This window comes from Xenia sp. Carnegie-2017, unplaced genomic scaffold (assembly GCF_021976095.1).
Source record: "Xenia sp. Carnegie-2017 unplaced genomic scaffold, XeniaSp_v1 HiC_scaffold_2, whole genome shotgun sequence".
Lineage (NCBI taxonomy): Eukaryota > Metazoa > Cnidaria > Anthozoa > Malacalcyonacea > Xeniidae > Xenia > Xenia sp. Carnegie-2017.
Window position 1 is genome coordinate 5,236,431 of NW_025813482.1, and position 20,098 is coordinate 5,256,528.

The 20,098-nt window shown below is 32.6% G+C and overlaps 1 protein-coding gene across 1 annotated transcript in view; it reads right to left on the reverse strand.

Moving 5' to 3' along the window:
- The window catches only part of LOC124440043, a 116,968-nt gene that overhangs the window by 60,304 nt on the left and 36,566 nt on the right, over positions 1–20,098 (reverse strand). Inside the window, exons 15-39 of the mRNA XM_046990369.1 lie at positions 18,418–18,735; positions 17,077–17,394; positions 15,519–15,836; positions 15,286–15,408; positions 15,067–15,189; positions 13,410–13,532; positions 12,061–12,381; positions 10,742–11,059; positions 9,428–9,745; positions 7,889–8,206; positions 6,069–6,386; positions 5,813–5,950; positions 5,402–5,637; positions 4,935–5,082; positions 4,489–4,617; positions 4,079–4,314; positions 3,576–3,723; positions 3,178–3,306; positions 2,767–3,002; positions 2,257–2,404; positions 1,859–1,987; positions 1,448–1,683; positions 935–1,082; positions 542–670; positions 131–366 (exon numbers count right to left, since the gene is read on the reverse strand). Of these exons, the coding sequence (XP_046846325.1) occupies positions 131–366; positions 542–670; positions 935–1,082; positions 1,448–1,683; positions 1,859–1,987; positions 2,257–2,404; positions 2,767–3,002; positions 3,178–3,306; positions 3,576–3,723; positions 4,079–4,314; positions 4,489–4,617; positions 4,935–5,082; positions 5,402–5,637; positions 5,813–5,950; positions 6,069–6,386; positions 7,889–8,206; positions 9,428–9,745; positions 10,742–11,059; positions 12,061–12,381; positions 13,410–13,532; positions 15,067–15,189; positions 15,286–15,408; positions 15,519–15,836; positions 17,077–17,394; positions 18,418–18,735 (5,342 nt within the window). The remainder of the gene's footprint in view (positions 1–130; positions 367–541; positions 671–934; positions 1,083–1,447; positions 1,684–1,858; positions 1,988–2,256; positions 2,405–2,766; positions 3,003–3,177; positions 3,307–3,575; positions 3,724–4,078; positions 4,315–4,488; positions 4,618–4,934; positions 5,083–5,401; positions 5,638–5,812; positions 5,951–6,068; positions 6,387–7,888; positions 8,207–9,427; positions 9,746–10,741; positions 11,060–12,060; positions 12,382–13,409; positions 13,533–15,066; positions 15,190–15,285; positions 15,409–15,518; positions 15,837–17,076; positions 17,395–18,417; positions 18,736–20,098) is intronic.

Sequence of the window (20,098 nt, forward strand, 5' to 3'; positions counted from 1 at the left end):
CCTTGACTTTATCATTATTTATATGTGCTTGAACTAGTTTCTAAAAAGCTTATTGTTATTAAAAACAAAAAGCAAAGCGCATTAAAATGCAGCTAGACTACACAACTTTCAAGATAAAATTAAGATATACCATATAACTTCCATTTAGACGAATGAATTTTTCCACAAACACCCATATGTTGCCTTGATTTCCTGATTTCTTAAAAATCATTTGACTACCAGCGTAAATTTTGAGAGAACCAATACTGCTGCCGTACATATGGTAGGCAAACTTCATACATTGTTCACCATATAAGTATGGTGTTAAAACAGTTGCTTTATCTCCATTTCGACGCGGACTTGATGTTTCAATGTAGAGATAGTAACCTACAACAGAAAGAATTTGATTATCAATAATTGAATAAGAATAAATTTGTAAGACGTAAAGAAGTTAAATGAAATTGTTAACATTTAGGAGTTTTTGATAGTTATCAAAATGCATAATTAAGTTTTGATGAAAATCTTTAATCTTAAGTAACAAGTAAAGAGACATTTTTTATACCAGATCCACTTGTGTCATTGCTGGGACCTGTGCCATAACTCGATGTTGGTCCAGTGTTAATCGTCCATTTGAATTCCCCTGCGCCGTTGTTAAAGTTGCAAATGTTTCCACTATCAAAGTTGCAGTTCGCTAAATATAAAGACAATTATAAAAAGTGTGTTTTTATTTAAATTGAGGTTTTTATAAAAAATCGTCTCTGCACGTATAGCATGTTCATAGATAGCTGGCTTTTTGCACTTAACATTTGCTGAGTTTTATTTAATTTTAACTTTACGTCTGTTTGTTCATAAATTATCATTTTTCTTTCCTTTTAATATGGCGAACACTCATCGAAACGTATTTACTGTTTTCAAATAATCAGCGGATTTGTCTCATTTTTTTATTTTTCTTTACCTGTTTGTACCAAAGGTTTCGTAAAAAATTGGGTAGAATGTATTGTTGGCGTAGATGTTTTCGAAGAGCATCTGCCTGGTTTAAAACTGATTGCATCGATTGCAATGTCACCTTGGAAACTGAGACCCCGAACACCTTCAAATTTTACCTATGTAAAGAAAACAATATAAAATAGGTTTAAGGAGTAGGAATTATTGTTTGAGTGCGACCTCGCCCTAACTGATCAAATAAACCAAACACTACATACTTATGTGTTCTGGTGTATGAGTTAGTTGACAGTCTTGACATAACGTTAAGTTGAAATTGTTTATAATTTGCCTTCAAGTTAGTACTTGTTCTACCTCTACGTAAACAGCAGCACTTTTTATAAGATGTATTGTACGCCTTGACTTTATCATTATTTATATGTGCTTGAACTAGTTTCTAAAAAGCTTATTGTTATTAAAAACAAAAAGCAAAGCGCATTAAAATGCAGCTAGACTACACAACTTTCAAGATAAAATTAAGATATACCATATAACTTCCATTTAGACGAATGAATTTTTCCACAAACACCCATATGTTGCCTTGATTTCCTGATTTCTTAAAAATCATTTGACTACCAGCGTAAATTTTGAGAGAACCAATACTGCTGCCGTACATATGGTAGGCAAACTTCATACATTGTTCACCATATAAGTATGGTGTTAAAACAGTTGCTTTATCTCCATTTCGACGCGGACTTGATGTTTCAATGTAGAGATAGTAACCTACAACAGAAAGAATTTGATTATCAATAATTGAATAAGAATAAATTTGGAAGACTTAAAGAAGTGAAATGAAATTGTTAACATTTAGGAGTTTTTGTTAGTTATCAAAATGCATAATTAAGTTTTGATGAAAATCTTTAATCTTAAGTAACAAGTAAAGAGACATTTTTTATACCAGATCCACTTGTGTCATTGCTGGGACCTGTGCCATAACTCGATGTTGGTCCAGTGTTAATCGTCCAGTTGAATTCCCCTGCGCCGTTGTTAAAGTTGCAAATGTTTCCACTATCAAAGTTGCAGTTCGCTAAATATAAAGACAATTATAAAAAGTGTGTTTTTATTTAAATTGAGGTTTTTATAAAAAATCGTCTCTGCACGTGTATAGCATGTTCATAGATAGCTGGCTTTTTTGCACTTAACATTTGCTGAGTTTTATTTAATTTTAACTTTACGTCTGTTTGTTCATAAATTATCATTTTTCTTTTCCTTTTTAATATGGCGAACACTCATCGAAACGTATTTACTGTTTTCAAATAATCAGCGGATTTGTCTCATTTTTTTATTTTTCTTTACCTGTTTGTACCAAAGGTTTCGTAAAAAATTGGGTAGAATGTGTTGTTGGCGTAGATGTTTTCGAAGAGCATCTGCCTGGTTTAAAACTGATTGCATCGATTGCAATGTCACCTTGGAAACTGAGACCGCGAACACCTTCAAATTTTACCTATGTAAAGAAAACAATATAAAATAGGTTTAAGGAGTAGGAATTATTGTTTGAGTGCGAACTCGCCCTAACTGATCAAATAAACCAAACACTACATACTTATGTGTTCTGGTGTATGAGTTAGTTGACAGTCTTGACATAACGTTAAGTTGAAATTGTTTATAATTTGCCTTCAAGTTAGTACTTGTTCTACCTCTACGTAAACAGCAGCACTTTTTATAAGATGTATTGTACGCCTTGACTTTATCATTATTTATATGTGCTTGAACTAGTTTCTAAAAGCTTATTGTTATTAAAACAAAAGCAAAGCGCATTAAAATGCAGCTAGACTACACAACTTTCAAGATAAAATTAAGATATACCATATAACTTCCATTTAGACGAATGAATTTTTCCACAAACACCCATATGTTGCCTTGATTTCCTGATTTCTTAAAAATCATTTGACTACCAGCGTAAATTTTGAGAGAACCAATACTGCTGCCGTACATATGGTAGGCAAACTTCATACATTGTTCACCATATAAGTATGGTGTTAAAACAGTTGCTTTATCTCCATTTCGACGCGGACTTGATGTTTCAATGTAGAGATAGTAACCTACAACAGAAAGAATTTGATTATCAATAATTGAATAAGAATAAATTTGGAAGACTTAAAGAAGTGAAATGAAATTGTTAACATTTAGGAGTTTTTGTTAGTTATCAAAATGCATAATTAAGTTTTGATGAAAATCTTTAATCTTAAATAACAAGTAAAGAGACATTTTTTATACCAGATCCACTTGTGTCATTGCTGGGACCTGTGCCATAACTCGATGTTGGTCCAGTGTTAATCGTCCAGTTGAATTCCCCTGCGCCGTTGTTAAAGTTGCAAATGTTTCCACTATCAAAGTTGCAGTTCGCTAAATATAAAGACAATTATAAAAAGTGTGTTTTTATTTAAATTGAGGTTTTTATAAAAAATCGTCTCTTCACGTGTATAGCATGTTCATAGATAGCTGGCTTTTTTGCACTTAAGATTTGCTGAGTTTTATTTAATTTTAACTTTACGTCTGTTTGTTCATAAATTATCATTTTTCTTTTCCTTTTTAATGTGGCCAACACTCATCGAAACGTATTTACTGTTTTCAAATAATCAACGGATTTGTCTCATTTTTTTATTTTTCTTTACCTGTTTGTACCAAGGGTTTCGTAAAAAATTGGGTAGAATGTGTTGTTGGCGTAGATGTTTTCAAAGAGCATCTGCCTGGTTTAAAACTGATTGCATCAATTGCAATGTCACCTTGGAAACTGAGACCGCGAACACCTTCAAATTTCACCTGTGTATAGAAAATAATATAAAATAAGTTTAAAAAGTAGGAACTATTGTTTGAGTTAAACTCACCCTAACTGATCAAATAAACCAAATGTTATATAATTATGTGTTCTGTTGTATTAGACAGTTGACACTATAATCTTCGTAATGTTAAGTTGAAATTGTTTATAATCTACCCTATAGTTAGTACTACCTCTACTTAACAGCACAATTTTATAAGATGTATTGTACGCCTTGACTTTATCATTATTTATATGTGCTTGAACTAGTTTCTAAAAAGCTTATTGTTCTGAAAAGTAAAAGGAAAAGCGCATTAAAAATCCAGACCAAAGAACTTTTAATAAAAAATTAAAATATACCATATAACTTCCATTCAGACGAATGAATTGTTCCACAAACACCCATATGTTGCCTTGATTTCCTGATTTCTTAAAAATCATTTGACTACCAGCGTAAATGTTGAGAGAACCAATACTGCTGCCGTACATATGGTAGGCGAACTTCATACATTGTTCACCATATAAGTATGGTGTTAAAACAGTTGCTTTATCTCCATATTGACGTGGACTTGATGTTTCAATGTAGAGATAGTAACCTGCAACAGAAAGAATTTGATTATCAATAATTGAATGAGAATAAATTTGTAAGACATAAAGAAGTTAGATGAATTTGATAACATTTAGGAGTTTTGATTGTTATCAAGATGCACAATTAAGTTTTGATGAAAATCTTTAATCTTAAGTAACAGGTAAAGGGACATTTTTTATACCAGATCCACTTGTGTCATTCCTGGGACCTGTATGCCAACTAGGTGTAGAACCTCTGTAAACTGTCCAATTAAATTCCCCCGCACCATTGCGAAAGTTGCAAATATTTCCATTATCAAAACTGCAGTTTGCTAATAATGAAAAAAGACACAAGGCAACAATGATAAGTGTTTTATTAATTGAAATTCAGGTTTTTACCACGAATTTCTCTCTTTTTCTACCATGTTTATTAATACTGACTATTTTTTTTGCATGTGACATTTGTTTTTTTTAATTTAAGTTTGTAATAAGGATTTTCATAGTAAGATAAAACAATGCTTATTCTTTTTTTACATGTTTTTGCTAAAAAATTATTGTTTTTATTTTTTTTTTCAATATGGCACAGACATAACGTTTTATTCGCTGTTTTCAAATAATCGTTGGATTTTTTTCTTTAAGTTTACATTACCTGTTTGCACCGAAGGTCTTGTCGGTGTTTGTGTAGATTGTGATGTTGGCTTTGATGTTTTTAAAGAACATCTGCCTGGTGTAAAACTGATTGCATCAATTGCAATGTCACCTTGGAAACTGAGACCGCGAACACCTTCAAATTTCACCTGTGTATAGAAAATAATATAAAATAAGTTTAAAAAGTAGGAACTATTGTTTGAGTTAAACTCACACTTACTAATCAAAGAAAACTAAAATGTTATATAATTATGTGTTCTGTTGTATTAGACACTTGACACTATAATCTTCGTGTAATGTTAAGTTGAAATTGTTTATAATCTACCCTATAGTTAGTACTACCTCTACTTAACACCACTAATTCTTATAAGATGTATTGTTCTAAAAAGCTTATTGTTCTGAAAAGTAAAAGGAAAAGCGCATTAAAAATCCAGACCAAAGAACTTTTAATAAAAAATTAAAATATACCATATAACTTCCATTCAGACGAATGAATTGTTCCACAAACACCCATATGTTGCCTTGATTTCCTGATTTCTTAAAAATCATTTGACTACCAGCGTAAATGTTGAGAGAACCAATACTGCTGCCGTACATATGGTAGGCGAACTTCATACATTGTTCACCATATAAGTATGGTGTTAAAACAGTTGCTTTATCTCCATATTGACGCGGATTTGATGTTTCAATGTAGAGATAGTAACCTGCAACAGAAAGAATTTGATTATCAATAATTGAATGAGAATAAATTTGTAAGACATAAAGAAGTTAAATGAATTTGATAACATTTAGGAGTTTCTGATTGTTATCAAGATGCACAATAAAGTTTTGATGAAAATCTTTAATCTTAAGTAACAGATAAAGGAACATTTTTTATACCAGATCCACTTGTGTCATTCCTGGGACCTGTGCCATAACTCGATGTTGGTCCAGTATTAATCGTCCAGTTGAATTTCCCCCCACCATTTCGAAAGTTGCAAATGTTTCCACTATCAAAGTTGCAGTTTGCATTAATTCCTGTATAAATGACATAAAGTAATTTTGAAAAATTAACATTAACGAACCCCAAATAATAGAGTTTGTCATCTTTTTTGAATTATCTTCTAATTTTTAATAAAATTATGTACATACAAACCTGAACATTGTACACCAGCATCTTCATGATGTCTACAATTATGTGTTCCCCATCCTCTATGTGAACAACTCGAAATATTATTTTCATTTCCTACACAACGAACGTCGTCTAACCATATTCGTCCTCTGCCATCAGGAACATTACTTCCTTGTAAAGCACTGACAGCACAGTCATAACCAAGTTGACGACAAACAACTTTAGCATCGTTTAAATCCCAGCTATCATCACAAATTGTTCCCCATTCTCCATTGTAAAATACTTCAACACGACCTCTGCCACTAGAAATTTTTGGTCCCCGAAGTCTAACAGAGTTGACAACTGATAAAAGAAAATGAATAGATATTGCAAAACATAGAAATCTGAATTCCGAAATATTCTGAGTTACATGTATACATATAAAGTATCCTGTTATTGCAAAATCTTCTTTGGCGAAATTAATGGTTTAAAATAGTAACAAAAAAATTGATAAGGTTATGTAATTGTATACTATTGTTATTTTTTCTGTTTATTTTATGTGAAGTCTAACAGAGTTGACAACTGATAAAAAAGAAAATATATAGATAGTGCAATCTATAGAAATCTCAAATCCAAAATATTCTGGGTTACATGTACATATGAATATCCATGTTGAATATTAGAGCCCAGCAGATAGTTTTTAAAATTGCCATTTGCGACCGAAGGTCGCGGGTTGCACATGCTCGAGAGTTTCACAAACATCTCCGAGGTTTGCATAAGCCAGTGCAAACACGAAAAACATCTTTTATTTTTTTTATAAAATAACAATAATGCGAAACAGACAAACATTTTAATTTTTCCCCTAAAATGTATTCATGATCGATTTGCAAATTCTCTTCGACTGATTGATTGTTCTAATACAGGGGTCTCCAAACTTTACAGCCAGAGGGCCACATGAACTTTCATCCAGCATGTTGAGGGCCGAAGAATATAAAAAATTTCCACGTTATCCTTCAGCTTTTTAAATTTCACAATGTGCTTGAAACGGAAGTAGGAAGCTGGGAGAAAAATTGACGTAAGCCACTCTTGCTAGTTGGCTTGCGACATAACGTGAACTTTCTGCACAAAATTTATTTTGTTTAATAATATTATTTTTTCCTTTGCGAAGTGCCTTTGCGGGCCGGATTGAGAGGCCCAACGGGCCGCATCTGGCCCGCGGGCCGTAGTTTGGAGACCCCTGTTCTAATAGATTTGATTGGTTGAGCTCGGATGTGTCTTTCCCAGGCCAATGCAAACATAGCTCTAGATCAATCAGCTCGCGCGTTTCATTGTGCTTAATTTATAAAAAGACATGCCCAATTGTAAATTTATAAAATACGTTCTAAATTTTGCGTTTTTCGACGGAGAAAGCATACAATTTGAATTATTTGCGTTGTAGTGTAAATTTGGAGTTGCTCGTTTTAAACCTGCAAAAACTTTTGTAAACTAAAAGGAATTTTATAAGCTACAGCTTCAAAAGGTTGTGATGAATGCAAACAATGGCAATAAAACTAATAATAAGGATTATTACACTACCCCACCGTAAATTTGGTCTGTATGATGCCCTTTAGCTCCGGTATTAGCTAATCTTTTCATGGGCAATCATAAAATAGGTTATGTGTATGTCCTCGTGAAACAAGTTATGTTTATTTAGTTATTTTTCGTCCGAAGCTGTGTTTATTCATCAGGCATTTGTCAATATCTGTTTCAGTATTATAAAATCATATTAAATGTTTAAATTAATCATTGACATTTCGAAATAATCCATTTTATCATCTTTTTATAAAAATCTTCCAATTTTTAAGATAAGTGATGTACATACAAACCTGAACATTGTACACCAGCATCTTCATTATGTCCACAATTATGGGATCCCCATCCTCTATGTGAACAACTCGAAATATTATTTTCATTTCCTACACAACGAACGTCATCCAACCATATTTGTCCTCTGCCATCAGGAACATCACCACCTTGTAAAGCACTGACAGCATAGTCATAACCAAGTTGACGACAAACAACTTTAGCATCTTTTAAATCCCAGCTATCATCACAAATTGTTCCCCATTCTCCATTGTAAAATACTTCAACACGACCTCTGCCACTAGAACTTTTTGGTCCCCGAAGTCTAACAGAGTTGACAACTGATAAAAAAAGGAAATGAATAGATATTGCAAAACTTAGAAATCTCAATTCCGAAATATTCTGAGTTTAATGTATACGTATAAAGTATCCCGTTGTGTTAGATCCCATTGTAAAATCTTCTTTGGCGAAATTAATAGTTTAAAATAGTAACAAAAAATTGATAAAAAAAAACTTACATAAGTATAATAACAAAACGTTTTGGACAATTAGACACTATTTGACTTTCATGAGCCCAACAGATAATTTTTAAAATAGCCATAAGCAATTCGGTTTTATAAAATTTATTAAAAGCGACGTACGTTTCGTCTTGACGGAAGACATCTTCAGACTAATAAGGAAGTTTACAAAAATTATATTTGTAGTTATTTAAATAGTTAAAGATGTCAGATTGCAATGGATGTGCAAGTGTGATGTGGTGTGTAGCTAGGCGGAGGTGTTAAGACTAGGAAACTCGAGAGGGATGGTGCTTTCTTGACACATGGACACAACCTTGACACATTCGCCTTATGATACGCAAAGCCTCTTCATCTGTAAACTAAAGTCATTATTTAACTTCAATGGAAGCTCCATCCCTTTAGCTAGGCTTACTATCTCACCATTGCTATACACCACTGCGTATTGGACATCCACAGTAATATGATACCTTTAACTATGTAAATAAAAAATATAAAATAAAGCACAATTCGAAAAAGATCATTTTGTAGACTTAGATTCAAGTTATCAAAACAAGACAATTAAAAGTATAATGTTTCGGTTTTATTTCTAAACCCTCATCAGTGAAATGATCATTTGAAATAAAACCGAAATATTACACTTCCAATTGTCGTGTTTTGATAACTTGAATCTAAGTTTACAAGAAGTCCTTTTTCGGATTGTGCTTTATTTTATATTTAATGAAACTGTCGTCTGGTCAAGGAATGTAAATAACAATGAATGTATTTTTTATAAACTTCATTATTAGTCTGAAGATGTTTTGATTCAAAACGAAATGTCACTCGCTTTTAATACATGTTATAAAACCAAAGTGGAACAAAATATGTTTACTTAGTTATTTTACGTCCGAAGCTGTGTTTATTCTTCAGGCATTTGTCAATATCTGTTTCGGTATTATAAAATCATATTAAATGTTTAAATTAATCATTGACGTTCCCAAATAATCCAGTTCATCATCTTTTTATAAAAATCTTGCAATTTTTAAGATAAGTGATGTACATACAAACCTGAACATTGTACACCAGCATCTTCATCATGTCTACAATTATGTGATCCCCATCCTCTATGTGAACAACTCGAAATATTATTTTCATTTCCCACACAACGAACATCATCCAACCATATTCGTCCTCTGCCATCAGGAACATTACCTCCTTGTAAAGCACTGACAGCATAGTCATAACCAAGTTGACGACAAACAACTTTAGCATCTTTTAAATCCCAGCTATCATCACAAATTGTTCCCCATTCTCCATTGTAAAATACTTCCACACGACCTCTGCCACTAGAACTTTTTGGTCCCCGAAGTCTGACAGAGTTGAAACCTGATAAAAAAATATATTATTAGTACGAACTATAGAATTTCAATTCTGAAATATTCTGAGCTACATATACATATAAAGTATTCCATTGTGTTAGATCCGTTTTTAAAATATTCTTTGATGAAATTGGTGGTTTAAATTAGTAACAGAAAACTTAATTATATTAATAAAACCTACAAAATTACCAATATCAAAAGTTTTGGAATAATTAGACACTCATTGACTATCTTAAGTCTAAAATCGTTTATTTAAACCAGCCTTATTTCTTCAATCAACATAAATAATTTTATAATCCTTTAACTGGAAATTTTTCCCCTTGGTATTCCAAATAATCGTTTGATAATGTTGCCATATGGCAACACTGCCTCATAAGAGGTTGAAACAAGGACATAATAAAATAAAATATTCACATAGACTGTTCTCACCGCCTAGGAATCTCTATCTTATATTGTAAAAGCACTATCTTTGTAATAATTGAAAATACGTTTCCGGTGCCTGTAGGCACTTAATGAATTAAACTCAAGTGGTCATTGAGGAAACGAAATTAAAATGTATTGTTGAAGATATACAACACGCCAATACATAATATATAGCATGCGTAATTGTATATTTTGTAAAATACGTCATAAATTGTTGTTGAGAAAGCGTCAAAAAAAATTATTTACATTATAGTGTAAATTTGAGATGCTTCTTTAAACCTGCAAAATATTTTTTAATGTAAACGGTGCTTCATAAGCTACAGCTTCAAAAATTTGTGATGAATGTAGACTATCGTTACAAAACTGATAATAAAGATTATCACATCCTTCCACGGAAAGTTTAGTCTATGGGCTGCCTCTAGCTCCGGTATTAGCTAATCTTTTCATGTGCCATCATGAAACAAGTTATGTTTATTTGTTATCCTAAGTCTAAATGTTTAGATTTTTCTTTGACGACCCTCCACCAAATAATCCAGTTTATCATATCTGTTGAATTTATTTAAATTATGTACATACAAACCTGAACATTGTACACCAGCATCTTCATCATGTCCACAATTATGTGTTCCCCATCCTCTATGTGAACAACTGGAAATATTATTTTCATTTCCTACACAACGAACGTCATCCAACCATATTCTTCCACTGCCATCAGGAACATTACCTCCTTGTAAAGCACTGACAGCATACTTATAACCAAGTTGACGACAAACAACTTTAGCATCTTTTATATCCCAGCTATCATCACAAATTGTTCCCCATTCTCCATTGTAAAATACTTCCACACGACCTCTGCCACTAGAACGTTTTGGTCCCCGAAGTCTAACAGAGTTTACAACTGATAGAAAAGAAAATATATAGATAGTGCGATCTATAGAAATCTCAATTCTAAAATTGTCTGAGTTACATGTATACAAATAGAGGATCCAATTGTGTTTGATCATATTGTAAAATATTCTGGGACGAAATTGATGTTTTATAATTGATGACAGAACTTAATTATACTTAGGAAAAACTTACATAAGTACAAATATCAAAAAGTCTAGGAATAATTAGACCTATTTGACTCTTATGATTCCCTAAATTGTTTATTTGGACCAGGCGTTACTTACTTTATTCATATAAGGAAATAAAAATACATTGTTCACATAGACCGTTCTTTCACCCAGTGGGAATCTCTTTAACGTATTTATAAATTATTGTCTTTTCATTTATTGAAAATACATTTCCTGTGCTCTCTAGGCATGTTATTAACTAAACTCAAACGGTCATTGAGAAAACGAATGTAAAAATGCATTTTTGAAGATAGACAACACGCCAATACACGACATAAAGACATGCTCAATTTTAAATTTTCGGTGGAAGAAAGGGTTGAATTAAAAGTAATTACTTTGTTGTGTGAATTTGGAATTGCTCCTTTTAAACCTTTAAGAAATTTTAATCTAAACCGAAGCTGCGTTTATTCTTCAGGCATTTGTCAATATCTGTTTCAATATGATAAAATCATTACATGTTTGTAGATGTAGATCGTCCAGGTTAGGATAGTCCTGAGAAGGACTGTTTGTTGTTGACGTTTCGACAACCTTAGTGGTAGTCATCTTCAGAGTCAAATGACTACCGCTAAGGTTGTCGAAACGTCAGTCAACAACAACAACAGTCCTTCTCAGGACTATACTAACCTGGAGGATTTACAACTACAAACATGTAACGATACTCCCGGGTTCAAACCATTTACTTTATGATAAAATCATAATAAATATTTAAATTAATCATCGAGGATCCCCCAAATAATCCAGTTTATCATCTTTGTATAAAAAGATAAAGCAAGCACATACAAACCTGAACATTGTACACCAGCATCTTCATGATGTCCACAATTATGTGATCCCCATCCTCTATGTGAACAACTTGAAATATTACTTTCATTTCCTACACATCGAACATCATCCAACCATATTCGTCCACTGCCATCAGGAACATTACTTCCTTGTAAAGCACTGACAGCATAGTCATAACCAAGTTGACGACAAATAACTTCAGCATCTCTTAAATCCCAGCTATCATCACAAATTGTTCCCCACTCTCCATTATAGTATACTTCCACACGACCAGTTCCATTTGAACTTCTCGGTCCCTGAAGTCTGACTGGTGGTGGGTTTTCTATTATATGTATGTATATAAAAAATATTGATAAGAAGAAGAAAATACACAAAAACTACAATTTCATCCCGACAAGCCTGTTTCGTGATTTCTCACCTTCAGGGTATAATATTTTAATAGTATTTTCTTCTTGTTATCAATGTTTACGCTCTGCTCTTAAGCAGCGAGCACTGTACTTACGCAGTAAGTACTTAACCGTACGTCCTGTGTCCAAGTGCAGGAGTCACCATTTTACTATGGTGATAGCCGGGAGGGCACATTGTTATACACTTTGTATATTACGTCGCTGCGCTTGCGCAGTTTGAGCGCCTCGGATTGCGTAGAGAGTCTCATAAAGAGACGTTCACCGCATTCGCTTTATGCATTGCTCACCTATATAGGTTTGAGCGCTCTGGTGACTCTACAATACAATCCATACAATGTGTAACCGTACGTCCTGTGTCCCAGTGCAGGAGTCACCATTTTACTATGGTGATAGCCGGGAGGGCACATTGTTATACACTTTGTATATATAAGTTTGAAAAGTTGTAATCCAGGCATTTAATATATAAAAGATAAAAGTTTCTCCGGATTTAAAGTGAGTTTATTGAGCTTCGACTCGTTGCTTCGAGCCTTCATCAGAATGAGGAAGCTACAAACAACACCAAAACTAAAATACTACACTCTAATATTATTAACACCACCAATCATATTAACAATACACCAAAACCCATGGCAACGCATTTCACCCCATCCAATCACATTAATCCACCCTCTCATCCAATTAGACGCTCTAAACGTCTCCAAGCTAAAAGCACGTGTAAATAAATATCCTCATTCTGATGAAGGCTCGAAGCAACGAGTCGAAAGCTCAATAAACTCACTTTAAATCCGGAGAAACTTTTATCTTTATATATATATATATATATATATATATATATATATATATATATATATATATATATATATATAGGTTATGTAATTGTATATTATTGTAATTTTTTCTGCTTATTTCATGTCAATTATAAATCAAAATAAATTTTTCTTACTTGTACACATTGTTCCATTTCCAAAATATCCTGGGTTACATTTACATGTAAAGGATCCAATTGTGTTGATGCACGTTGCATTTTGATGACAGTTATCAATAGAAAAAGAACATTCGTTGATGTCTAAACACACGGACAACCAATAAATTCAATAAAATAAGTTAGCGTAAAATTTATGAAATGACTGAATCGTTTGCTCTTAATTTTTTCAAAAATACCAAAATTATGAAAATTCATTTGTGAAATAACTGTACTAAATAATTTAACTGTGAAAATTTGGGTTTCATTTTACTACCCCAAGATTTCAAACCAATTGACGTGCATCATTTTAAAAAACTACAAGTAAAATATTCTCAGACAAAAGTCATAGTTAGAAATTACGTAGACTTCAATAACAACAAAACAAACACGTTAATGAAAATTATGTAAATGAAAACGAACATAAGTACATTGAGCAAACCGTATTGAATATAATTTTATTCTGCGGTTGATTCTTAAAATTGTGTAAAATCTTTAAGTTATTGTGAGTTTTTTTCTTGAAATAAGTAACAAAAAAGTTGCAATGCCAATCCCATCTTTCATACTCCTACAATGCAAGCTAAATTGTTTTTCCTTTTTATAGAAATTTAAAAAAAATGTTGTCTAGCTGTGTGACCCTCATTTTCATTTCCATGTTTTTAGCTAATAACTTAACATGTGCTCGATTTGCTAATTATTGCACGTAGAAATTAATCTGCATTTCCGGTTGTAGAAAGCGTTAAATTTAAATTATTTATTTTTTGATGTAAATTTGTAAATGCTGTTGTATAACCTGCTAAGAAAGATAGTTTGAATGTAAATGGAGCTTCATAAATATTTGAAAAACTTAAGCTATTATAAACGCAAAACATCTCTTTATAACTACATAATAAGAATCAATTAAACCCCATGTAATTATGACATAAAAAACTTGTACCGATTCTTTTAATGTATGTGAAAAAATTGCAGTTAGCGCAGAAGATTTGCTAAATGAGTGTAATATACATTGAGAAAGAATAACTTATCAGAGTTGCAAATACTAATGAAACTGGTTAAAAAGAGCTGTAAACTGTCTGGGCGCAACAGTAGAAACTCTTGTAATATACATAAAGTTTTTACAATAGGAAACTTTATAGGACTAGCGTTTCGTCTTTATCATGGCTGTTCAACGCATTTTATGATAGGCTTTACCTACATCAGGGTCAGGGAAATGACTTCTTTACATAGTTCAATTGATTTTAAGAACATTTACAATTTTATAGGACAAAATTGTTATCTTTGTTGGGTTACGAGCATAGAAGTAAATGACTCAACAGCAGAAGTAACGTATATAGGAGAACACATGCATCGAAGAAATAACTTTTACGATACATTTTATCTTTACATCATATTCAAGAGAAAATAGGATAAAGTATTCTGGGACGAAATTGATGGTTTATATTAGCTACAAAAAACTACTTAATTATATTAATTAAGAAATTCATATAAGTATCTATAGCGTAAAGTAATGGAATAAGTGGACATTATTTGACTCTGTTGAGTCTAAAAATTGTTTATTTAGACTGGGCGTTATTTAATTATCATAAATAATCTGTTAAACCTTTAACGAGCGAATGTAAAGTACAACTGTATAACTCACCTTTACAAACTGTTCCATTCCCAGAATAACCAACATTGCAATTACATAAATACGATCCATTTGTGTTAACACAGGTTGAGTTTAGATGACAATTGTCAATAGAAAGAGAACATTCATCAATATCTATTAATTATATATATATATATATATATTAGCATTAGACTTCTTAAACTTAATTCAAAAGACCACTTTAAGAACTATAGAGTTTATAAAACGGACCTTCACAAACTGTTCCATTTCCAGAATAACCAACATTGCAATTACATAGATACGATCCATTTGTGTTCACACAGGTTGAATTTTCATGACAATCGTCGATAGAAAGAGAACATTCATCAATATCTAACAATTATTCACACATTTGAGTAAAATTGCTTTGTTAAAATTTAAAACTCAAGAATATTGGCATTGTAGGAGGAATAAACGGCTTGGCTTTTCTACTTCTTACAAACCTGAACATTCTACACCAGCATCTTTATGATGTCCACAATTATGTGATCCCCATCCATTGTGTGTACAACTGGCGATATTTCTCTCATTTCCCACACAACGAACATCATCCAACCATATTCGTCCACTGCCATCAGTAACATAACATCCTTGTAAAGCTCTAATAGCACCACCAAGACCAAGTTGACGACAAACAACTTTAGCATCTTTTAAATCCCAGCTATCATCACAAATTGTTCCCCATTCTCCATTGTAAAATACTTCCACACGACCTCTACCACTAGAACTTTTTGGTCCCCGAAGTCTAACAGAGTTTACAACTGATAAAAAAAGAAAATATATAGATAGTGCGATCTATAGAAGTCTCAATTCCGAAATATTCTAAGTTACATGTATACATATAAAGTATCCTGTTATTTTAGATGCCATTTTAAAATTTTCTTGGGCGAAATTAATGATTTAAATTAGTAACAAGAAAATGATAAAAAAAACTTATATAATTACCAATATCAAAAAGTTTTGGACAATTAGACACTATTTGACTTTCATAAGTCTTAAAAAATTTTCATTTAGACCAGTCCTCATTTCTTTATGTAATATAAATAACTTCTTAACTCTTTAACTTGCGAATTTTCCCCATTTTTTTTCCATTCAATCGTTTGATTTGTTGCCTTATGGCATCACTGCCCCATAACTTGTTGAAACAAGCAAATAATAAACAGTAAATTGTTCACATAGACTCTTCGTTGACAACGTGAGAATCTTTATCGTATTTTTAATTATTCATAAATACGTTTCTAGTTCTCTCTAGGCATGTCTTTTGCTAAACCCTAACGGTCAGTAAGAAACGAAATTAAAAATGCATCTTTTAAGATGGACAACACGCCATTACAAGTCATAAAGTTACACTGTAGTGTATATTTAAAGATGCTCTGGCATTATCTAATGTTTTTATGGGCCATCATGAAATAGGTTATGTTTAATAATGTCCTCATGAAACAAGTTGTGTTTATTTAGTTATTTTACGTCCAGTAAGTAAGTAATGGCCTCCGTCGATTTCGACGTATGAGGGTTCCACGAAGTGGAACATCCTGGTTACTGAAATTATAGTGAAGGCAGCTGACCAGACTACAATCACTCGTACCCTTCACGCAACTACAACGCTGATATAAGCGTGACACAGTGTGACAAGGCTGCAACCTTGCAGATGCAGGTACAGTCCATCCGAGGACATAGTTTCCTCTACCAAATTTCCCTCACATGGCTTTGGTCAACCCGGGCTAGGTTTACAGACACATTCCAAATGATTGAACCCGCGCCGTCTGGCTTACAGCTCAGGCCATTAACCATTCAGCCACTCGCCCCTTGTAAAAAAAGCTCGAAACTGTGTTTATACGTCCGAAGCTGTGTTTATTCATCAGGCATTTGTCAATATCTGTTTCAGTATTATAAAATCATATTAAATGTTTATATTAATCATTGAGGCTCCTTAAATAATCCAGTTTGTCATCTTTGTGTAAAAATCTTTCAATTTTTAATATAAATTATGCACATACAAACCTGAACATTGTACACCAGCATCTTCATAATGTCTACAATTATGTGTTCCCCATCCTCTATGTGAGCAACTCGAAATATTATTTTCATTTCCTACACAACGAACATTATCCAACCATATTTTTCCACGGCCATGAGGAACATCACCACCTTGTAAAGCACTGACAGCATAGTCATAACCAAGTTGACGACAAACAACTTTAGCATCTTTTAAATCCCAGCTATCATCACAAATTGTTCCCCATTCTCCATTGTAAAATACTTCCACACGACCTCTGCCACTAGAACTTTTTGGTCCCCGAAGTCTGACAGAGTTGAAACCTGATAAAAAAAATATATTATTAGTACGAACTATAGAATTTCAATTCTGAAATATTCTGAGCTACATATACATATAAAGTATTCCATTGTGTTAGATCCGTTTTTAAAATATTCTTTGATGAAATTGGTGGTTTAAATTAGTAACAGAAAAACTTAATTATATTAATAAAAAACCTACAAAATTACCAATATCAAAAAGTTTTGGAATAATTAGACACTCATTGACTATCTTAAGTCTAAAAATCGTTTATTTAAACCAGCCTTATTTCTTCAATCAACATAAATAATTTTTATAATCCTTTAACTGGGAAATTTTTCCCCTTTGGTATTCCAAATAATCGTTTGATAATGTTGCCATATGGCAACACTGCCTCATAAGAGGTTGAAACAAGGACATAATAAAAATAAAATATTCACATAGACTGTTTCCTCACCGCCTAGGAATCTCTATCTTATATTGTAAAAGCACTATCTTTGTAATAATTGAAAAATACGTTTCCGGTGCTCTGTAGGCACTTAATGAATTAAACTCAAGTGGTCATTGAGGAAACGAAATTAAAAATGTATTGTTGAAGATATACAACACGCCAATACATAATATATAGCATGCGTAATTGTATATTTTTTGTAAAATACGTCATAAATTGTTCGTTGGGAGAAAGCGTCAAATAAAAATTATTTACATTATAGTGTAAATTTGGAGATGCTTCTTTTAAACCTGCAAAAATATTTTTTAATGTAAACGGTGCTTCATAAGCTACAGCTTCAAAAATTTGTGATGAATGTAGACTATCGTTACAAAACTGATAATAAAGATTATCACATCCTTCCACGGAAAGTTTAGTCTATGGGCTGCCCTCTAGCTCCGGTATTAGCTAATCTTTTCATGTGCCATCATGAAACAAGTTATGTTTATTTGTTATCCTAAGTCTAAGTGTTTAGATTTTTTCTTTGACGACCCTCCACCAAATAATCCAGTTTATTATCTGTGTTGAATTTATTTCCAATTATGTACATACAAACCTGAACATTGTACACCAGCATCTTCATCATGTCCACAATCATGTGTTCCCCAACCTCTATGTGAACAACTGGAAATATTATTTTCATTTCCTACACAACGAACGTCATCTAACCATATTCTTCCACTGCCATCAGGAACATTACCTCCTTGTAAAGCACTGACAGCATACTTATAACCAAGTTGACGACAAACAACTTTAGCATCTTTTATATCCCAGCTATCATCACAAATTGTTCCCCATTCTCCATTGTAAAATACTTCCACACGACCTCTGCCACTAGAACGTTTTGGTCCCCGAAGTCTAACAGAGTTTACAACTGATAGAAAAGAAAATATATAGATAGTGCGATCTATAGAAATCTCAATTCTAAAATTGTCTGAGTTACATGTATACAAATAGAGGATCCAATTGTGTTTGATCATATTGTAAAATATTCTGGGACGAAATTGATGTTTTATAATTGATGACAGAACTTAATTATACTTAGGAAAAACTTACATAAGTACAAATATCAAAAAGTCTAGGAATAATTAGACCTATTTGACTCTTATGATTCCCTAAATTGTTTATTTGGACCAGGCGTTACTTACTTTATTCATATAAGGAAATAAAAATACATTGTTCACATAGACCGTTCTTTCACCCAGTGGGAATCTCTTTAACGTATTTATAAATTATTGTCTTTTCATTTATTGAAAAATACATTTCCTGTGCTCTCTAGGCATGTTATTAACTAAACTCAAACGGTCATTGAGAAAACGAATGTAAAAATGCATTTTTGAAGATAGACAACACGCCAATACACGACATAAAGACATGCTCAATTTTAAATTTTCGGTGGAAGAAAGGGTTGAATTAAAAGTAATTACTTTGTTGTGTGAATTTGGAATTGCTCCTTTTAAACCTTTAAGAAATTTTAATCTAAACCGAAGCTGCGTTTATTCTTCAGGCATTTGTCAATATCTGTTTCAATATGATAAAATCATTACATGTTTGTAGATGTAGATCGTCCAGGTTGGTATAGTCCTGAGAAGGACTGTTTTTGTTGTTGTTGACTGACGTTTCGACAACCTTAGTGGTAGTCATCTTCAGAGTCAAATGACTACCGCTAAGGTTGTCGAAACGTCAGTCAACAACAACAAAAACAGTCCTTCTCAGGACTATACTAACCTGGAGGATTTACAACTACAAACATGTAACGATACTCCCGGGTTCAAACCATTTACTTTATGATAAAATCATAATAAATATTTAAATTAATCATCGAGGATCCCCCAAATAATCCAGTTTATCATCTTTGTATAAAAAGATAAAGCAAGCACATACAAACCTGAACATTGTACACCAGCATCTTCATGATGTCCACAATTATGTGATCCCCATCCTCTATGTGAACAACTTGAAATATTACTTTCATTTCCTACACATCGAACATCATCCAACCATATTCGTCCACTGCCATCAGGAACATTACTTCCTTGTAAAGCACTGACAGCATAGTCATAACCAAGTTGACGACAAATAACTTCAGCATCTCTTAAATCCCAGCTATCATCACAAATTGTTCCCCACTCTCCATTATAGTATACTTCCACACGACCAGTTCCATTTGAACTTCTCGGTCCCTGAAGTCTGACTGGTGGTGGGTTTTCTATTATATGTATGTATATAAAAAATAT